At 40.9% G+C, this 19,723-nt stretch overlaps 3 protein-coding genes across 23 annotated transcripts in view; all 3 read left to right on the top strand.

Annotated features, from left to right (window-relative positions):
* LOC106024272 (protocadherin gamma-A3) overlaps positions 1-19,723 on the top strand; it is a 214,024-nt gene that overhangs the window by 87,812 nt on the left and 106,489 nt on the right. Inside the window, exon 1 of one of the 21 annotated variants that reach the window (XM_034291827.1) lies at positions 559-3,178. The exons of 17 other annotated variants lie outside the window; for them this stretch is intronic. In XM_034291827.1, the coding sequence (XP_034147718.1) occupies positions 740-3,178 (2,439 nt within the window). In that variant the 5' untranslated portion in view covers positions 559-739. Of the gene's footprint in view, positions 1-558; positions 3,179-3,804; positions 6,348-15,435; positions 17,970-19,723 lie in introns of those variants that run through there. 3 more of the 21 variants (XM_034291855.1, XM_034291848.1, XM_020045889.3) reach the window with 3 other exon arrangements.
* On the top strand, positions 6,836-9,537 carry LOC117594405 (protocadherin gamma-A11-like). Its single transcript, XM_034291859.1, has one exon. It carries the CDS (start codon positions 7,096-7,098, stop codon positions 8,725-8,727), a length of 1,632 nt encoding a protein of 543 aa, XP_034147750.1. The 5' UTR covers positions 6,836-7,095; the 3' UTR covers positions 8,728-9,537.
* Positions 11,362-14,294, top strand: LOC117594416 (protocadherin gamma-A11-like). The gene is made up of 2 exons (XM_034291958.1): positions 11,362-14,061; positions 14,283-14,294. The coding sequence occupies exons 1-2, from the start codon at positions 11,623-11,625 to the stop codon at positions 14,292-14,294; spliced, it is 2,451 nt and encodes an 816-aa protein (XP_034147849.1). The 5' UTR covers positions 11,362-11,622.

Below are 19,723 nucleotides of genomic sequence, written 5' to 3'. Positions count from 1 at the left end.
CGGACAGCTCCTAATACTGACAGAATACTGCTCTACTTTCTTGGACAGCTCTTCTATGTTCCAACTGCTGCACATAAATATTTTTGATATAATTCCGGAATGAATCCCCAATTTTTTGGGGGGATTAATTCCGTATGGAGTCACCAAAGAGTCATGCAAGCAGTTTTAGCTGGCTGTCATATGACAAATTACTGTCAGCATAGGTAGCTGCTGTGTTGTTCTGTAATGGTTTGTATGGCTGATCGATGTAAATATTTTAAATCAATTATTTGACAGAGAATAGGGTTGCATAATTAAGTATCAGATTATTGATATGTATCCTGTCGTTTCGGATTGCATCTTCACTGACATTACACACAACAAGATTTTTCTCGGTGTTCATCTAACTATTTGCAATTGTTTTGGTAGGAAAGTACAGTGCTGTAAATTGTGAATCATATTGACTTTATTATCAAATATAATGTGATGTTCATATTGTGGGCTCTGAGTGACGCTGTTGATCAGTGAAATACTTTTTGTCCAGTGTTGTCATTCAGTGGAGTCACCTCGCCCTGACTGCGCTCTACCAGAGGAGAGTTAAAGACCGCGTAGGTGTCGGTAACAGAGATATCCTTACTGTCCACAGAATGTAGATTACAAACAACAGGCGGATGGTTCAATATTCTGGATTAATATTATACATCGACTCTCAGTATCCTACTTTCCGTTTGAGGATTCTGTCGAAATTGTTTGCTTCGCTATGGAATTGGAAGGTTTCCTACAAACCAAATGCCTAAAATGGCGTGTGCGCGGACTGCAATTGCAAGTACTTATTTTCCTCCTTTATTTATGTCTGCTTGTTGTGAGTGGACAAATCCGATATTCCATTCCTGAGGAGATGAAGAAAGGGTCCCTTATTGGTAATGTAGCCCAAGACCTGGGTTTGGATTTGAAACGACTCAGATCGGGCCGAGCCCGTATCGTGACTGGGGAAAGCGTTCAGTACACAGAGCTGAAGACAGACAAAGGGATTCTTGTTGTGAGTGAGAGAATAGACCGAGAGCAAATTTGTGGAGATGTAACCCCGTGTAGCTTCAGCTTTGAAATCATCTTAGAGAATCCAATGGAACTGCATCACATCACCATAGAAATATTGGACGTGAATGATAATGCACCAACATTCCAACAAAAAGATATGAAATTGACAATAGGAGAATCAGCCTCTCCGGGCGCTCGCTTTATTTTAGCAACTGCTGATGATCCGGATGTTGGTGTAAATGGTTTACATGATTATATATTGTCTCCAAATGATAATTTTGTACTAAAACAACATTCGAACGCGGATGGAAGTACATACGCAGAGATGGTGCTCCAGAAACCATTAGATAGAGAAGAGCATCCTCGTCTCTCTTTAAAGCTAATCGCTATAGACGGTGGAAATCCGCAGAAATCTGGAACAGTAAATATAGAGATCACTGTCTTAGATGTTAATGACAACGCGCCTGTGTTTAACCAGTCAGTATACAGGGCTACTGTATCGGAAAACTCTGCAAAGGGAACGTATATTACATATGTTAATGCCACGGATGCAGACAGTGGATCGAATGGTTTGATATACTATTCTCTTTCAAACATGCAAGGTCAATTAGCCAGATTGTTTAGTATTGACCAGAGTACTGGATTGATAACGCTTTTGGAACGATTAGATTACGAAAAAGAAAAGAAATATGAAATAAGAATTGAAGCTACTGACCAGGGAGCGCTAACCGACTCAAGTAAGGTTATTGTTGATGTAACTGATGAAAACGACAACGAGCCTGTAATAAGTGTTACATCATTCACTAGCCCTGTATCGGAGGATTCGCCAGTTGGTACAACCGTCGGTATTATCAACGTTAAAGACCTTGACTCTGGTGCAAACGGACAGGTGATATGTAGTTTAGACCAAAACATTCCTTTTAAAATAAAATCAAATGTCAGAAATTACTATACGTTGCTAACGGACGCGTTTTTAGACCGCGAGAGCGTGTCAGAATATAACATCACTGTAGTCGCCACTGATTCAGGCTTGCGTCCTCTGTCAAGTAAGAGGACCTTTCACCTGAAAGTGTCTGACGTCAACGATAATGCCCCAATGTTTACACAGAGCTTGTACAACTCCTATATCGCAGAGAATAACTCTCCTGGTCAATCTATAGTTACTGTTAGAGCTACAGACTCCGACTCCAATCAAAATGCCCGTATTTCCTATATTCTAGAGGATAGTGACGTAACCGGAATACCTTTGTCTGCATATGTTTCCGTAAACGCTGAGAGTGGTCTTATACAAGCGGCACTTTCTTTTGATTATGAGCAGATCAAACAGCTGCAATTCGTTGTTAAAGCGCAAGACGGAGGCTCTCCTCCGCTCAGTAGCAATGTGACTGTCAACATATTCATCCAAGATCAGAATGACAACGCACCTCAGATTTTGTACCCAGTTCAGATAAGCATCTCTCCTGTGGCTGAAATGGTGCCTCGTTCAGCAGATGTGGGCTATCTTGTCACTAAAGTGGTCGCTGTTGATGTGGACTCTGGACAGAATGCCTGGCTCTCGTATAAACTTCAGAAAGTTACAGACAGGGCGTTGTTTGAAGTGGGTTTACAGAATGGAGAAATAAGAACTATACGTCAAGTCACTGATAAAGATGCTGTTAAACAAAGGCTCACCGTTGTAGTGGAGGACAACGGACAGCCCTCTCGTTCAGCTACAGTCAATGTTAACGTGGCGGTGGCGGACAGTTTCCCTGAAGTGCTCTCGGAGTTCACTGACTTTACGCACGAGAAGGAGTTCAATGACAACCTGACTTTCTACTTAGTATTGGCTTTGACTGTAGTCTCATTTCTGTTCATCACATGTTTAGTTGTTATTATATCAGTAAAAATATACAGATGGAGACAGTCTCGCATTCTGTATCATTCCAATCTCCCGGTCATTCCGTATTATCCACCGCGTTACGCAGACACTTTGGGGACAGGAACTCTACAACACGTGTACAATTACGAGGTGTGCAGGACGACCGACTCCAGAAAGAGTGACTGTAAGTTCTCCAGACCCGGTAGTCAGAACGTACTGATTATGGACCCCAGTTCTACAGGGACGATGCAGCGGATGCAGAGTGAAAAGACCATCCTGGATGAACCAGACTCGCCATCAGAGGTCTGTTATATTTCAGTCATTATTATATTTTACTATAACTATTTTGTTCGTCTGTCTGAATGCATCGCGCAATATTCGTTGTTTTTTGTGCCTCATCTGGGAAGTGTTCATACCCAGACCCACTCTTTATTATACTTATTTCACTTACCTTTATTTTCCTGTAGATGTCTGTTATATTTTAGTCATTGGAGTATCCCCAAAACGACATTGTCATTTGTATATCAAAATAATTCAATATATCGATTTGTATCATTTTGAATTGAATTTGTATGTGTACCTAGAGCAACATTCCATAATGATTCATACTTCTATATGTTAATATTGTGCCATTTAGACAAATGCCATTCAGTGATAGTATTTGCAAAAGTGTATTTCTCTGCATAGCCAATAACCGCCCCCCCCCCCTCACCGCCCACATAGTTTACGCATCTTGTGTTCTTTAAGATCTTGTTCGTCCATTTCTTATTGGCAACTGTTCCATAATTGTAGACATTTTTTCATGTTCTGTAGTTCAGCGCACTGAACTCTGCGGGACGCTGTTGATCGGTGTTTCGCTGCTGTAGAGCAGATTAGCTGCAGTACACCCCCCTCATACTCAAATCATACATAGAGATTCTTTAAGAGAGCACTAATCACGGAGAGACAATGCGGCGATTCTTCAGTTCCAAGATGTTGTGATTTCGAAAAAAATTATACATTTGACTTTCAAGTTGGAATATTTAATGTATTTTCTGGATTATATCGAGCTTGGTTTTTGGTGAAGGGGAAATTCTCGGCTCGAACAATGGCACGGCAAGTACTTTTGTTTTTCTCGGTCCTCTCTCTCAGTTTAGTGAACGGACAGGTCAGTTACTCAATTCCCGAGGAAATGGCGGAAGGTTCTTTAGTCGGAAATATAGTACAGGATTTGGGTTTAGGAATTAAACGACTAAAATCAGGTAAAGCTCGTATTTATACTGGAGACAACGCAGAATACATCGAGCTGAATAAAGAAAGGGGAGTTCTCCTTATCAAAGAGAGAATAGACCGTGAAGCTCTCTGTGGGCAGACAACGCCTTGTGCTCTACATCTTCAGATCATTCTAGAGAACCCAATGGAATTTTACACCGTTACTGTTGAGGTAACAGATGTTAACGATAATAGTCCCTCTTTTGAGAAAAATGAAGTAGCATTCAAAATTAGTGAGTCTGCAGTTAGTGGATCAAAATTTATACTGGAGGGAGCAATGGATCTTGATGTTGGTGTCAATGGTCTCCAAAACTATGTGCTGAAAACTACCGATAATTTTGCTCTTAGACTACATAATCAAGCGGATGGCAGTAGAAATGTAGAAATGGTTTTACAGAAGCCCTTGGACCGAGAGAAACAGGAGAGAATTTCACTGATATTAATTGCCGTAGATGGAGGAGAGCCTCAGCTATCAGGGTCAATGGAGATACTCATCACCGTACTGGACGTGAATGACAATGCACCGGTTTTTATGCAGCATGAGTATAAAGCTAGCGTAATGGAGAATGCCCCAAAAGGCACACTTGTAACCTCAGTCAGTGCATCTGACGCAGATGATGGATTGAACAGCAAAATAATGTACACAATTACAAACACTTTGTTTGATGTACGTGACATTTTTGTAATTAACGAAGAAAAAGGAGAAATTAGATTGATAGGAAATATTGATTTTGAAAAGACAAGAAGTTTTATGATTAACCTTCGGGCAAGCGATGAGGGAGGGCTGACTGACTCATGTAAAGTGATAGTGGATGTAATTGACTCCAATGACAATGCGCCTAATATTAATATTATGTCTAAATCAACCATAATTTCTGAAGATGCCAAACCCAGTACAGTCGTCACTATGATCAATGTTAAAGATCCAGATTCCGGCGATAATGGTGAAGTTCAGTGCTCCATAAATGAAAACATTCCATTTGCAATGAAATCAACATCAAATCATTTCTTTACTGTAGTAACTGATAGTCCGTTGGACCGAGAGAGCGTCTCTGAGTATAACATCAGTGTCATGTGCTCTGATAAGGGAGTGCCCTCACTGTCAAGCCGCATCACTCTCACCTTACAGATATCAGATGTAAATGACAACGCGCCTGTCTTTGAGAGGAGCTCATATCAAGCCAAAATGCTAGAAAACAACACTCCAGGCTTTGCAATATTCACAGTGAAAGCCAGGGACTATGACTGGAACCAGAATGCTCGTGTTTCTTTCATTTTGGAGGACTCCTCGTTTAACGGAGTTCCGGTCTCCTCATATGTATCCGTTAGTGCTGATAGTGGAGTCATCCATGCAGTGCGCTCTTTTGACTACGAGCAGATCAAGGATTTTCAGTTCAACGTAAAAGCGCAGGATGGAGGCTCCCCTCCACTCAGTAGCAATGTGACTGTGAAAATAATGATCCAGGACCAGAATGACAATGCCCCTCAGATTTTGTACCCAGTTCAAACTAGCATCTCTCCTGTGGCTGAAATGGTGCCTCGTTCAGCAGATGTGGGCTATCTTGTCACTAAGGTTGTGGCCGTTGATGTGGACTCTGGACAGAATGCCTGGCTCTCGTATAAACTGCAGAAAACGACAGACAGGGCGTTATTTGAAGTGGGCTTACAGAATGGAGAAATAAGGACTATACGTCAAGTCACTGATAAAGATGCTGTGAAACAAAGGATCACTGTTGTAGTGGAGGACAACGGACAGCCCTCCCGTTCAGCAACAGTCAATGTTAACGTGGCGGTGGCGGACAGTTTCCCTGAAGTTCTTTTGGAGTTCACTGAGTTTACGCACGAGAAGGAATACAATGACACCCTGACCTTTTACTTAGTTTTAGCTTTGGCTGTAGTCTCGTTTCTGTTCATCACGTGTTTAGTTGTTATTATATCAGTGAAATTATATAGATGGAGACAGTCTCGCGTCCTTTATCATTCCAATCTTCCGGTTATTCCGTATTATCCACCGCGTTACGCAGACACTTTGGGGACAGGAACTCTGCAACACGTGTACAATTATGAGGTGTGCAGGACCACCGACTCCAGAAAGAGTGACTGTAAGTTATCCAGACCCGGTAGTCAGAACGTACTGATAATGGACCCAAGTTCTACAGGGACCGTGCATCACATGCGGAGTGAAATGAACGTATTGGATGAACCTGACTCTCCACTTGAGGTGAGTTTGGGGGAAATTAATCATTTTGGATCGTTATGTTTAAATACGTCTCCGGAACTAGTCCCATGTTTCCTCGTTCAACTAATGTGCTCTGTTTCATGACTTATTTTCTAATTTGGCTCCCTCTCTTCTTACCTTGTTTTAGTTACATCAATTCATACCCGTTCGTCAAATGCGTTTCTACATGAGCATGCATTTTCTGTTACATGATATGTGGGCTTCTTTCCTTTAGGGCCATTTCAGCGTTACTCTTTCTGCTTAGCACGCTCTTGAAAAATGCGTGTTGGGCTATTGCAACGGCTATCAAAAACGGTTAAGGATCATTATATCATTATTATTTACCCTTTCAATTGTTACCCTTCGCCAATAGAAAAACTGTTCATTTAGGTTTTTGCCGTCTTTTTCTGCAAATGTTTCCCACTTACGGAAAGTCACAATATTATTTTTACGTTGCATTTATGTGTAATAAGTAGTGCTGGGAAGTTTTGGTCAACATTATGGTGTTCATGCTTTGGACTCTGAGGGACGCTGTTGATCAGTGAAATTATTTATAAGGTGGTGTCAGTTTAGTTCCCTCCCTTTTAACAGCACATTACCAGAAGAGAGATTCTGTCCTTCATACGATCTGGTGCAGGAGTGAGATACGCTTATATGGACCGATACTTGTAACCGAAAGGGAAAATCACAACATTTTCTTTTTTGTAAGGATATACAGAGCAAGGACTTATATCTATACTTTGTTTATTTGATGACAATGGCATTGGAAGGATTTATTCGATCTAGAAACGTAAAATGGCTTTTGTATTATGGACTGCGATGGAAAGTGCTATTTTTCATCATTTATTTCAGTCGAGTGAGTGGACAAATCCGGTATTCCATTCCAGAGGAGATGAAGAAAGGCTCTATTATCGGTAACGTAGCTCAAGACCTGGGGTTGGATTTGAAACGCCTCCGAGCAGGCCGGGCCCGTATCGTCACCGGGGAAAGCGTTCAGTACACAGAGCTGAAGACAGACAAAGGGATTCTAGTCGTGAGTGAGAGAATAGACCGAGAGCAGCTTTGTGGTGACGTAACACCATGTAGCTTCAGCTTCGAAATTATTCTAGAAAATCCGATGGAGTTACATCGAGTGACGGTGGAAATTATAGATGTGAATGATCATCCTCCTATTTTTCCAAAGAATGATATAAAATTTGAAATAAGTGAGTCTGCAACCTTGGGATCTCGTTTTACCTTAGAGAGTGCAGATGATCCAGATGTAGGATTGAATGCATTACAGAATTATGTTTTAACTCCCAATTATAATTTTGTTCTGAAATTGTATGTCAATCCGGACGGCAGTAAATACGCAGAGATGGTGCTCCAGAAACCGTTAGACCGAGAGGAGCATCCTCGTCTCTCTTTAAAGCTAATCGCTATAGATGGCGGAAATCCGCAGAGATCTGGAACTGTAAATATAGAGATCACTGTCTTAGATGTTAATGACAACGCGCCTGTGTTTAACCAGTCAGTGTACAGTGCTACTGTGATGGAAAACGCACCGAAAGGCACCTATATTACCACGGTTAATGCCAGCGATGCTGACAGTGGATCTAATGGTCTTGTTACTTATTTTTTTTCGAATCTAAAAAGAAATGTAGCTGATATATTCAAAATAGACGAAACCACAGGTATAATATGTCTTGCTGGAGGAATAGATTATGAGAAAGATAAGAAGTACGAAGTTAGAGTAGAGGCTAAAGACCAGGGAGGTTTAACAGACACCAGTAAAGTTGTAATTGAAGTTACTGATGTTAATGACAACGCTCCACTTATGAACGTAATGTCTTTCTCCAGCCCTCTTTCCGAAAATTCTCCCCCTGGTACCACTGTAGCTATAATAAATATTAAAGATGCAGATTCGGAGAGGAACGGACAGATCACATGCTCAGTAAATATTAACCTCCCGTTTAAGATCAAATCATCGTTAAGTAGTTATTATACTTTGATTTCAGATGTAGCTTTTGACAGGGAAACAACACCAGAATACAACATAACCATAACAGCAACAGATTCTGGTTCGCCTCCTCTCTCTAGCTCCAGGACATTACATCTTAGAATATCTGATGTAAATGACAATGCCCCATTATTTAATCAGAGCTCATACTCTGCCTACGTCATAGAGAATAACTCTCCTGGAATGTCCATATTTACTGTCAGTGCGCGGGACTCTGACTGGAATCAAAACGCTAAAATCTCGTACCACTTGGAGGACACTCAGATCAGTGGAACTTCAGTCCCTACGTACATATCCATTAACTCTGAAACCGGAGTTTTACATGCGTTGCGCTCCTTTGATTTTGAACAAATCAAGCAGCTAAATCTTGTGGTTAAGGCATAAGACGGAGGCTCTCCTCCACTCAGTAGCAATGTGAGTGTCAGCATCTTCATTCAAGATCAGAACGACAATGCGCCTCAGGTTTTGTATCCAGTCCAGACTAGCAGCTCTTTGGTGGCTGAAATTGTGCCTCGTTCAGCTGATGTGGGCTATCTTGTCACTAAAGTGGTGTCTGTTGATGTGGACTCTGGACAGAATGCCTGGCTCTCGTACAAAATGCAGAAAACGACAGACAGGGCGTTGTTTGAAGTGGGCTTACAGAATGGAGAAATAAGAACTATACGTCAAGTTACTGATAAAGATGCTGTGAAACAAAGGCTCACCGTTGTAGTGGAGGACAACGGGCAGCCCTCTCGTTCAGCTACAGTCAATGTTAACGTGGCGGTGGCGGACAGTTTCCCTGAAGTGCTCTCGGAGTTCACTGACTTTACACACGAGAAGGAGTACAATGACAACCTGACTTTCTACTTAGTCTTGGCTTTGGCTGTAGTCTCGTTTCTGTTCATCACTTGTTTAGTAGTTATAATATCAGTCAAAATATACAGATGGAGACAGTCCCGCATCCTCTATCATTCCAGTCTCCCGGTCATTCCGTATTATCCACCGCGTTACGCAGACACTTTGGGGACAGGAACTCTACAACACGTGTACAATTACGAGGTGTGCAGGACGACTGACTCCAGAAAGAGTGACTGTAAGTTCTCCAGACCCGGTAGTCAGAACATACTGATAATGGACCCCAGTTCTACAGGGACGATGCAGCGGATGCAGAGTGGAAAGAACATCCTGGATGAACCAGACTCACCAATAGAGGTGAGATTATTGGAATATCTGATATTAAATTTAATTAAGGACTAGAAATAGCAATAATGTAGTTTCTACATAAGTTTATCCACCGCCTTTGTTTACACAAGCCTAAATGTGTCAGCGCAGACAGAGCCTGAGTTATTTCAAGAGTATTCTTTATAGGCAAATATTGCATTATCCAAGTAAGCACATGACTTAAAGATTTACCCAACAACGTTCATTAACAGTGGTTAAGTACAGCTGCAACACTGCGATCAGATATTCCAAACCTGTTCGAGACCCTGTTATTATTTGGGGTATGTGGTGTTGGTGTCAGATGTGGGTTGGCTTGTCTCGTTGAATTCTTGATCATGTGGGATACCTTTGAGTACTTCCTGGTTGAGGGAATATTGTGATTAGAATCAAAATGGCATTACAAGTTGTCCTTCCAGAGGATGTGTCTCAGTACTCGAATCTCCCAAGCCTGCCGTGGGATGCTCTGTTGTGGAGAGAACCTATGAATTGGACTTAAAATATGTTATATTTGGTAGAAACAACACAACAATAAAATAACGGTAAAGTCAATTATGTAATCTCTGCCATGGGTGTTTGTAGTATATTCCCAACAGTGGAAGGTTGAGTGTTTTGTTAGTTTTTTACATTCAAATATTAAATTAAATTTATTTCAGTGCCATTTTGGAAGTGAGCAAAGTATTTGAAATCTAAGTCTGGTGATTGTTTTTCACATGACATAAAACATCGATAGAGACATCAATATCCTGTATCTGCAATGTGTGAGGGAATGTTTTTTCTGGTCCCCACCTTCCTTAGTCTTGTCCAGGCCAATATGCGGAACCCACTGAAGCATGTTCCCCCCAATCTGCAGTGACACACCCTGGGGTTGTCCACTGGGTGTATTGGCCTTAGAGGGCGAGACCTCCGGGGAGGCTACACTGTACACACTCAAAAATAGGAGTACCGGGGTGTATTTAAAAGGGTACAAATGCTTGTCGCTGGGGGACGGCACCTTTTTGTGAGACAATTGTGTACACTTTAGTGTTCTTTCTTTTGTTATAATTCACTTTGTACCCTTTTCTGTTAGTGAAAAGGTGCTATTCTGTCTCCATAATGCCCAAAATTGTACCTTTGAGAAAACATTCTTCAAAAGTGTACCTATAAGTAAAGAACTGTTCTTGTGTTGTACCTCCATTTTTCAGTATGTATGCATTTCAACTGTTATGTTTGGATGCATGACTTTTGTTAGAATGGCTCCATCTTTGCTCAACTTTTGAATGCGGAAAAAAATCTATTTTGCCTTCTTTCTTGTTACGATTAGCTTGTGTATACTTGTTCAGCCGTTTGTAAAATTGATTTTAACATGAACATAATTGCTAATTGTCAGAACAGTAAGGTTGTAATGTTGTTCGGCAGTTTCAGCACCATTCGCTGTGGACAGCGTCACTAGCAGAGGCCTGCTTCCTCTCACACAGAATGCAGCCCTTGAAAAACCTCTCTATATTAATCATACACGTTATAGACCTTGATGTTTCTTTTGCATATATTGCCAAAATCATCTCAATAATAATGTTTTTAAATAATTATTTTGACAGCAGATGAAAGTTTTAGATACGATCGCAACTAGTGCTGGAACAAAAAATGCTATCATGTTTTACCCAAAACCTAGTATAGGCCGAGGCATTTCTTATTGTTGGTTGCATGTATGTGGATTACAAATTATTGTCAACTATTTGTAAATGTATTGAAAAAAGTAGTCCTTCGAAGGGTTGCATTTTATCTGATGTGCATATTCTGAACTGTGAGGGACGCTGTTGATCAGTGAAATAATTTCTGTCCTGTGCTGTCAATCAGTAGAGTTCCCTCCCCTTTCACTGCACTTCCAGAGGAGGGAGAGAATCTAAGCTTCAGTCTGAGGCAGGTACGAGAGACACACTCGTTCCAAACCATACCCTAGTTTTTACAGATATGCCTAACAGAAAGAAGCGGTGAACATTGCCTGAATTTCAGTACTACGTGGAATATCACAATTCTATTTTTGTACCGATTCGAGACACGGAATAACCAATATTTGTTTGAATTCATATTTTTTGAGCTATGGAAGTGGAAGGACTTTGTCAACCAGAATATGTAAGACGCAATATGTGTTTTGGATCCCGAGGGCAATTACTCGTTTTTCTCCTGTATTTCAGTTATGTTGTTAGTGGTCAAATCCGTTATTCCATTCCAGAGGAGATGAAGAAAGGCTCTATTATCGGTAACGTAGCTCAAGACCTGGGGTTGGATTTAAAAAGGCTCCGACTGGGCCGTGCCCGTATCGTGACCGGGGAAAGCGTTCAGTACACAGAGCTGAAGACAGACAAAGGGATTCTAGTCGTGAGTGAGAGAATAGACCGAGAGCAGCTTTGTGGCGACGTAACGCCATGTAGTTTCAGCTTCGAAATTATACTAGAAAATCCGATGGAACTCCATCGAGTAACTGTAGAAATTCTAGATGTAAATGACCATTCGCCTGCTTTTTCGAGGAAAGATATACAGTTTGAAATTAGCGAGTCTGCTACATTAGGTTCCCGTTTTATGTTAGCAAGTGCGGAGGATCCTGATGTAGGAGTTAATGGTCTACAGAATTATATTTTAACACCCAATTATAATTTCGTTCTAAAACAGCATGCGAAACCCGACGGTAGTAAATATGCTGAAATGATTCTTCAGAAACAGTTAGATAGAGAGGAACATCCTAGTTTTTCTTTTAAGCTTATTGCTTTAGACGGTGGAAATCCGCAGAGATCTGGTACAGTAAATATAGAGATCACTGTCTTAGATGTTAATGACAACGCGCCTGTGTTTAACCAGTCAGTGTACAGGGCGACTGTGATGGAAAACGCTGTGAAAGGCACTTATATTACCACAGTCAATGCCAGCGATGCTGATGGTGGATCAAACGGTGTTGTAACATATTCATTTTCCAACCTAAAACAAAGTGTTGCTGACATTTTTAGCATAGACGAAACAACAGGAACTATATCAGTTGACGGAGGAATAGATTATGAGAAGAATAAAAAATACGAAATCAGAGTGGAGGTAAAGGATCAGGGTGGTTTAACAGACTCAAGTGAAATTGTAATTGAAGTTATTGATGTTAATGACAACGCACCAGTTATGAACGTAATGTCTTTCTCCAGCTCTGTTTCTGAAGATGCTCCCCTGGGCACAACCATAGCTATTATAAATGTGAAAGATGCTGATTCAGAGAAAAATGGACAGATTACATGTTCTATAAACAGTAACCTCCCGTTTAAGATCAGATCTTCGTTAAGTAGTTATTATACGTTAATCTCAGATGTGGCGTTTGACAGAGAAACAACACCAGAATATAACATAACCATAACAGCGACAGACTCTGGTTCGCCTCCTCTCTCCAGTGCCAGAACGTTACACCTTAGAATCTCTGACGTAAATGATAATGCCCCATTATTTAATCAGAGTTCGTTCGCGGCCTACGTCAAAGAGAATAACTCTCCTGGAATGTCCATATTTACTGTCAGCGCACGGGACACTGACTGGAATCAAAACGCTAAAATCTCGTACCACTTGGAAGACACGCAGATCAGTGGAACTTCAGTCACTACGTACATATCCATTAACTCTGAAACCGGAGTTTTACATGCACTACGTTCCTTTGATTTTGAACAAATCAAACAGCTAAATCTCGTGGTTAAGGCGCAAGACGGAGGCTCTCCTCCACTAAGTAGCAATATTAGTGTGAACATCTTCATCCAAGATCAGAACGACAATGCGCCTCAGGTTTTGTACCCAGTCCAGACTAGCACCTCTCTGGTGGCTGAAATGGTGCCTCGTTCAGCAGATGTGGGCTATCTTGTCACTAAAGTGGTGGCTGTTGATGTGGACTCTGGGCAGAATGCCTGGCTCTCGTATAAACTTCAGAAACCGACAGACAGGGCGTTGTTCGAAGTGGATTTACAGAATGGAGAAATAAGAACTATACGTCAAGTCACTGATAAAGATGCTGTGAAACAAAGGCTCACTGTTGTAGTGGAGGACAACGGGCAGCCCTCTCGTTCAGCTACAGTCAATGTTAACGTGGCGGTGGCGGATAGTTTCCCTGAAGTGCTATCGGAGTTCACTGACTTTACGCACGAGAAGGAATACAATGACAACCTGACTTTTTACTTAGTCTTGGCTTTGGCTGTAGTCTCATTTCTTTTCATTACGTGTTTGGTAGTTATTATATCGGTTAAAATATACAGATGGAGACAGTCCCGCATCCTCTATCATTCCAGTCTCCCGGTCATTCCGTATTATCCACCCCGTTACGCAGACACTTTGGGAACCGGAACTTTACAACACGTGTACAATTACGAGGTGTGCAGGACGACTGACTCCAGAAAGAGTGACTGTATGTTCGCCAGACCCGATAGCCAGAACGTACTGATAATGGACCCCACTTCTACAGAGAAGATGCAGCGTATGCAGAGTGAAAAGCATATCATGGATGAACCAGACTCACCTATAGAGGTACGTGTTTGCGTTAAAATAATGTTGCTCATTGTATTAAGGTTCACCTCTAAAAAATCCTTTAATAGCCAAACATTTCAGCTATACCCCTTAAGTTCTATTTGATCAACATTGCTCTCATCAACAGTATATTCAACAAACTCTGTTATGTTTTGTTGTAGCATCGGCTTTTATCGTGTGTTTTTATTAACGGGGTTTCTAGACTGTGGGGTGGTTCGTAGTTCCGGAGTTAGCAAAACGGTCTGTGTAGAGACAGTTACGTGTTCGCTATATTTTTATTTTTACAAACAATATACACTTCTGGGCCCACTGATATTTTTTTTGAAAAGCATCTTTATTTATGTCAGCACCGCTATATGTGGACAGTACTATTTCTGTTATGTCAGCAGGGGTCTGGTATTGCACTACTGTCTCTGTCTCTCTCGGTCCAACTACAATGTATTGTTTTTTGGCTGTAGTCTGATTCATGGCGTGTTTCGTAGTTGTTATATCCGTTAAAATATACAGATGGAGAACGTCTCGGATCCTCTAACATTCAAATCTCCCTATTATTCCGTATTATCCACCACGTAACGCAGACACTTTGGGGACAGGAACACTAAAGCACATGTACAGTATGATTATAAGGTATGAAATTCAACTCAGTGTTTTACTGAGACCGTGTTTTATTTACTGAGTCCAGAAACAGTGTTTTACTGAGACCGTTACACGGATGAACCAGAGTTGCTTTTAGAATTATGTAAAATATTTGTCATATATATCGAAATTAAGGAATGTACATATAACTTAAATATCTGAGTTAAAATGGTCTCAAACATATACCTGGCCAATTTATAATAATAACTATAAATGAGAACTTTCTCTCTTTAGACATTTTCTTAATTGAGTGTTTGATTGCTAATCGACTTCAGTGATTTCAATTGGATAGATTGAATTGGGATCTTTAACATAGAAATGGGTGCATATTCTAAATTTGCTACGATCTTTATCAAGCCCTGCCGGGAATTTTTTTATGTAAGAAATCTCACTTGTGCAATGATCTGCCCTATTGTGTTTCCAATAGTGCACTCTGTTTTCTGCTTATTATTCCAGAGTTCGTCATATTCTGGTAACCTGATGTGTCTTGAATAAATATGCATTGATGTTCATGTTGTAAATCGTAACCATTATATGTGTGTTAAATTGTTTATTTCATTTTCTGATTTCAAAAGTATGTGTGCAGTTCACCTAATTGAACTCAGAGAGACGCTGTTGGTCAGTGCGTTATAGTTTTAAAGCACATGATCCGCAGTACATCCCCCATCATCCCGATATAAATTAGAGAAAGAGCCGTACCGAGAACGCACAGTCGGGTTTACTGAGAACACTCAACACACACGCTGTGAGACGATTCTATTGATCCGGAGGTCCGGAATGTTGGTACAAATGTGTTTTCTTTGCTGGAATCTAAAGGATTAATACGCTTTCATAACGAAGTGTATGGTTTTTGTTCAAAGCTGAGGAGGAATATATCGACCTGAACAATGACACGGCAAGTACTGTTGTTTATATCGGTCCTTTCTCTCTGTTCAGTGAACGGGCAGGTCAGTTACTCCATTCCCGAGGAAATGGCGAAAGGTTCTTTAGTCGGAAATATAGCGAAGGATTTGGGTTTGGATATCAAAAGACTGAAGTCAGGCAGAGCCCGTATACATGTTGGAAATAGTGTGGAATATATCGAGCTGAATAAAGACAGGGGAGTTCTCCTTATCAAAGAGCGGATAGACCGTGAAGCACTATGTGAAGAGACGACGCCTTGTGCTCTACATTTTCAAATTATCATGGAGAACCCGATAGAATTTTATCGTGTAACAATTGAGATCACCGATATAAATGATAATTCTCCATATTTCCAAAGAGATTCTATAAAATTCGAAATAAGTGAGTCAGCTTTGATCGGAGCAAAATTTGTGCTGGAAAGAGCGTTTGATTCTGACATTGGAGTAAATGGACTCCAAAGTTACACTCTTAATCCAACCGATAATTTTAGTTTAAAATTACACATTCAAGAGGATGGCAGTAAAAAGGTAGAGATGGTTTTGCAGAAACCTCTTGATCGAGAGAAACATGAGCAGCTATATTTAGTGTTAACTGCCGTAGATGGAGGAGATCCTAAGATGTCTGGAACCGTGCAAATACACGTTACTGTACTGGATGTGAACGACAATGCGCCTGTTTTTACGAAAGACGTGTATAAGGCCAGTTTGGTAGAAAATTCATTGAGGGGTACTTTATTAACCACAGTGAGTGCAAATGATATAGATCAAGGATTAAATGGTTTAGTCACTTATTCAATATCAAGTAGCAAAGTTGGTATTTTAGACTTATTTCAGGTTGACGAGAATAATGGGAAAGTTCGTCTGATAGGCAAGGTTGACTATGAAACAGCTAAATATTATCAAATTGACATAGAAGCAAAAGATCAAGGAGGTCTTTCTGATTCTAGTAAATTGGTCGTTGACATTGTGGATGTTAACGACAATAACCCTTTGATTGACATGATGTCCATATCCAAATCCGTACCAGAAAACTCCCCTGCTCAGACAATTATCGCTGTGATGAGTGTCCATGACCCTGACTCGGATATTAACGGAGTGGTAAATTGTGTTTTAGGTGAAAATATCCCTTTTACAATTCAATCCACCTCTAACGGTTTCTATAGCTTAGTAACTGACAGTGAGTTGGACAGAGAGAAAGCCTCTGAGTATAACATCAGTGTGACGTGCTCTGATGAGGGAGTGCCTTCACTCTCCAGCAGCGTCACTCTCACCATACAGGTATCAGATGTGAATGACAACGCGCCTGTCTTTGAGCGAATCTCATATGAGGCCTACATTATAGAAAACAATACACCAGGCCTCTCTATATTCACAGTGAAAGCCACAGATGCTGATTGGAACCAGAACGCCCGTGTTTCTTACATACTGGAGGACTCCTCGATTAACGGAGTTCAGGTCTCCTCATATGTGTCCGTAAGTGCTGATAGTGGCGTCATACATGCATTGCGCTCTTTTGACTACGAGCAGATCAAGGATTTTCAGTTCCGCGTAAAAGCGCAGGATGGAGGTTCCCCTCCACTCAGTAGCAATGTGACTGTGAAAATAATGATCCAGGACCAGAACGACAACGCGCCTCAGGTTTTGTATCCAGTCCATACTAGCAGCTCTCTGGTGGCTGAAATTGTGCCTCGTTCAGCTGATGTGGGCTATCTTGTCACTAAAGTGGTGGCTGTTGATGTGGACTCTGGACAAAACGCCTGGCTCTCGTACAAAATGCAGAAAACGACAGAGAGGGCGTTGTTTGAAGTAGGCTTACAGAATGGAGAAATAAGAACTATACGTCAAGTCACTGATAAAGATGCTGTGAAACAAAGGCTCACTGTTGTAGTGGAGGACAACGGACAGCCCTCTCGTTCAGCTACAGTCAATGTTAACGTGGCGGTGGCGGACAGTTTCCCTGAAGTGCTCTCGGAGTTCACTGACTTTACGCACGAGAAGGAGTACAATGACAACCTGACATTTTACTTAGTCTTGGCTTTGGCTGTAGTCTCGTTTTTGTTTATCACGTGTTTAGTTGTTATTATATCAGTGAAAATATACAGATGGAGACAGTCCCGCATTCTCTATCATTCCAATCTCCCTGTTATTCCGTATTATCCACCGCGTTACGCAGACACTTTGGGGACAGGAACTCTACAGCGTGTGTACAATTACGAGGTGTGCAGGACGACCGACTCCAGAAAGAGTGACTGTAAGTTCTCCAGACCCGGTAGTCAGAACATTCTTATAATGGACCCCAGTTCTACAGGGACGATGCAGCGGATGCAGAATGAAAAGAACATCCTGGATGAACCAGACTCACCATCAGAGGTCTGTTTAAATATTAAATATTTTCACTAAAATTATATTTTCCATATTTTAATGCTACGTTTTATAATACATGTCTGACAACGAAAATATAGACGTTGGAACTTTACAAGATCAGAAATACTTTTCCACTGATATTTGACAGTTGTTCAGAACTATAGTCATGGACAGCGGCCCTTTTTGAGGCGGCAGAAAGGGTGTTTCTCAATGAATCGAACATTTCCGAAGAGTAGATGCAATTACAATAGCCTCATAGCTGAAAAGATAAATAAAACCTTCTCTGTAAAAAAAAATAATTAATACGTAGATATATTAATAATGTCCTATTTAGGCTATATAGTTTGCTGCAATATCTATTTTGTTTGACATATTTTATTTAACTTGATCTACCATATTGATTTGCATTCATAATGAGTTAATTTAATTATTTGTGTTGATAAGGTACATGATCTTGGCTGGTTTTACTTGGTGGTTTTAAATGAAGTTTCAGACCTCCCCAAATATGTTGGAATATATTTACGCAATTGTATAGGTGCAGTTGTGTGGACTGAACTCAGAGGGACGCTGTTGGTCAGTTTGTTGTAGTTGTATAGCAGATAATCTGCAGTACCTCCCCCATCATCTCTATATATTACAGAGAGAAAGACTGGCAGAGCGCTCAGTTCTTGTTAGAGAATGTTAAACACGTATACAACGAGCTGTGATTCTTTTGTTCCGGAGATACGGGTTGCCTGTAGAAAACAGAGTTGTTTTCTGGAATCAAGTCGGAGAACTCTATTTTCAAAAGGGATTATTGCATGCTTTTTCTTTGTGGTGAAAAGAAATTCTGGGCTCGAACAATGACACAGCAAGTACTGTTGATTATATCGGTCCTCTATCTCAGTTCAGTGGACGGACATGTCAGTTATTTCATTCCCGAGGAAATGGCGATAGGTTCTTTAGTGGGTAACATAGCGCAAGATTTGGGTTTGGATATCAAAAGATTGAAATCGGGTAAAGCTCGTATTTATACTGGTGATAGCGCAGAATACATCGAGATGAATAAAGAAAGGGGAGTTCTCCTTATCAAAGAGAGAATAGACCGTGAAGCTCTCTGCGGACAGACGACGCCTTGTGCACTCCATGTTCAGATTATTTTAGAGAACCCAATGGAATTTTACACCGTTACTGTTGAGATAACTGATGTGAATGATAATCCACCTACATTTGAAAGGAGGGAAATTCATTTTGAAATCAGTGAGTCTGCAATAGTAGGAGCCAGATTCGTTTTGGATAGAGCAATTGATAACGACGTTTCCGCTAATGGCCTACAAAGCTACTCACTTAAACCCACTGATAATTTTGTACTAAAAACACGAAGTCGGTCGGATGGAGTTAAAAACGTAGAAATGATTTTACAGAAGCCTTTAGACCGAGAGCAACAGGAGGAGATATCTCTGATATTAACAGCAGTAGATGGAGGTGAGCCCCAGCTATCAGGGTCGATGCAGATACGCGTCACTGTATTGGACATTAATGATAATGCGCCGGTCTGTTCTCAGGCAGAGTATAAAGCAGGTATCTCAGAAGGGGCTCCAAAAGGCACGGTTTTAACCACAGTCAGCGCATCTGACGCCGATGAAGGCTCTAATGGGATAATTTCATATTCTATTGCAAAATCTGGAGCCGATAATTTGTTTGAAGTTGATAAAGATAAGGGCGTCGTGAAATTAATTGGCCATATTGATTACGAAAAAACTAAACAATATCAGATTGAT

The sequence above is a fragment of the Esox lucius genome, chromosome 4, assembly GCF_011004845.1.
Source record: "Esox lucius isolate fEsoLuc1 chromosome 4, fEsoLuc1.pri, whole genome shotgun sequence".
NCBI classification, from domain to species: domain Eukaryota; kingdom Metazoa; phylum Chordata; class Actinopteri; order Esociformes; family Esocidae; genus Esox; species Esox lucius.
The sequence above is the reverse complement of the archived record's forward strand: the minus strand, read 5'-3'. Positions and strand labels throughout refer to the sequence as shown.

Excerpts from the sequence above, each read along its gene's own strand:
- LOC117594416 (XM_034291958.1), top strand. The coding sequence starts at position 11,623 with ATGGAAGTGGAAGGACTTTGTCAACCAGAATATGTAAGACGCAATATG.
- LOC117594405 (XM_034291859.1), top strand. The coding sequence starts at position 7,096 with ATGACAATGGCATTGGAAGGATTTATTCGATCTAGAAACGTAAAATGG.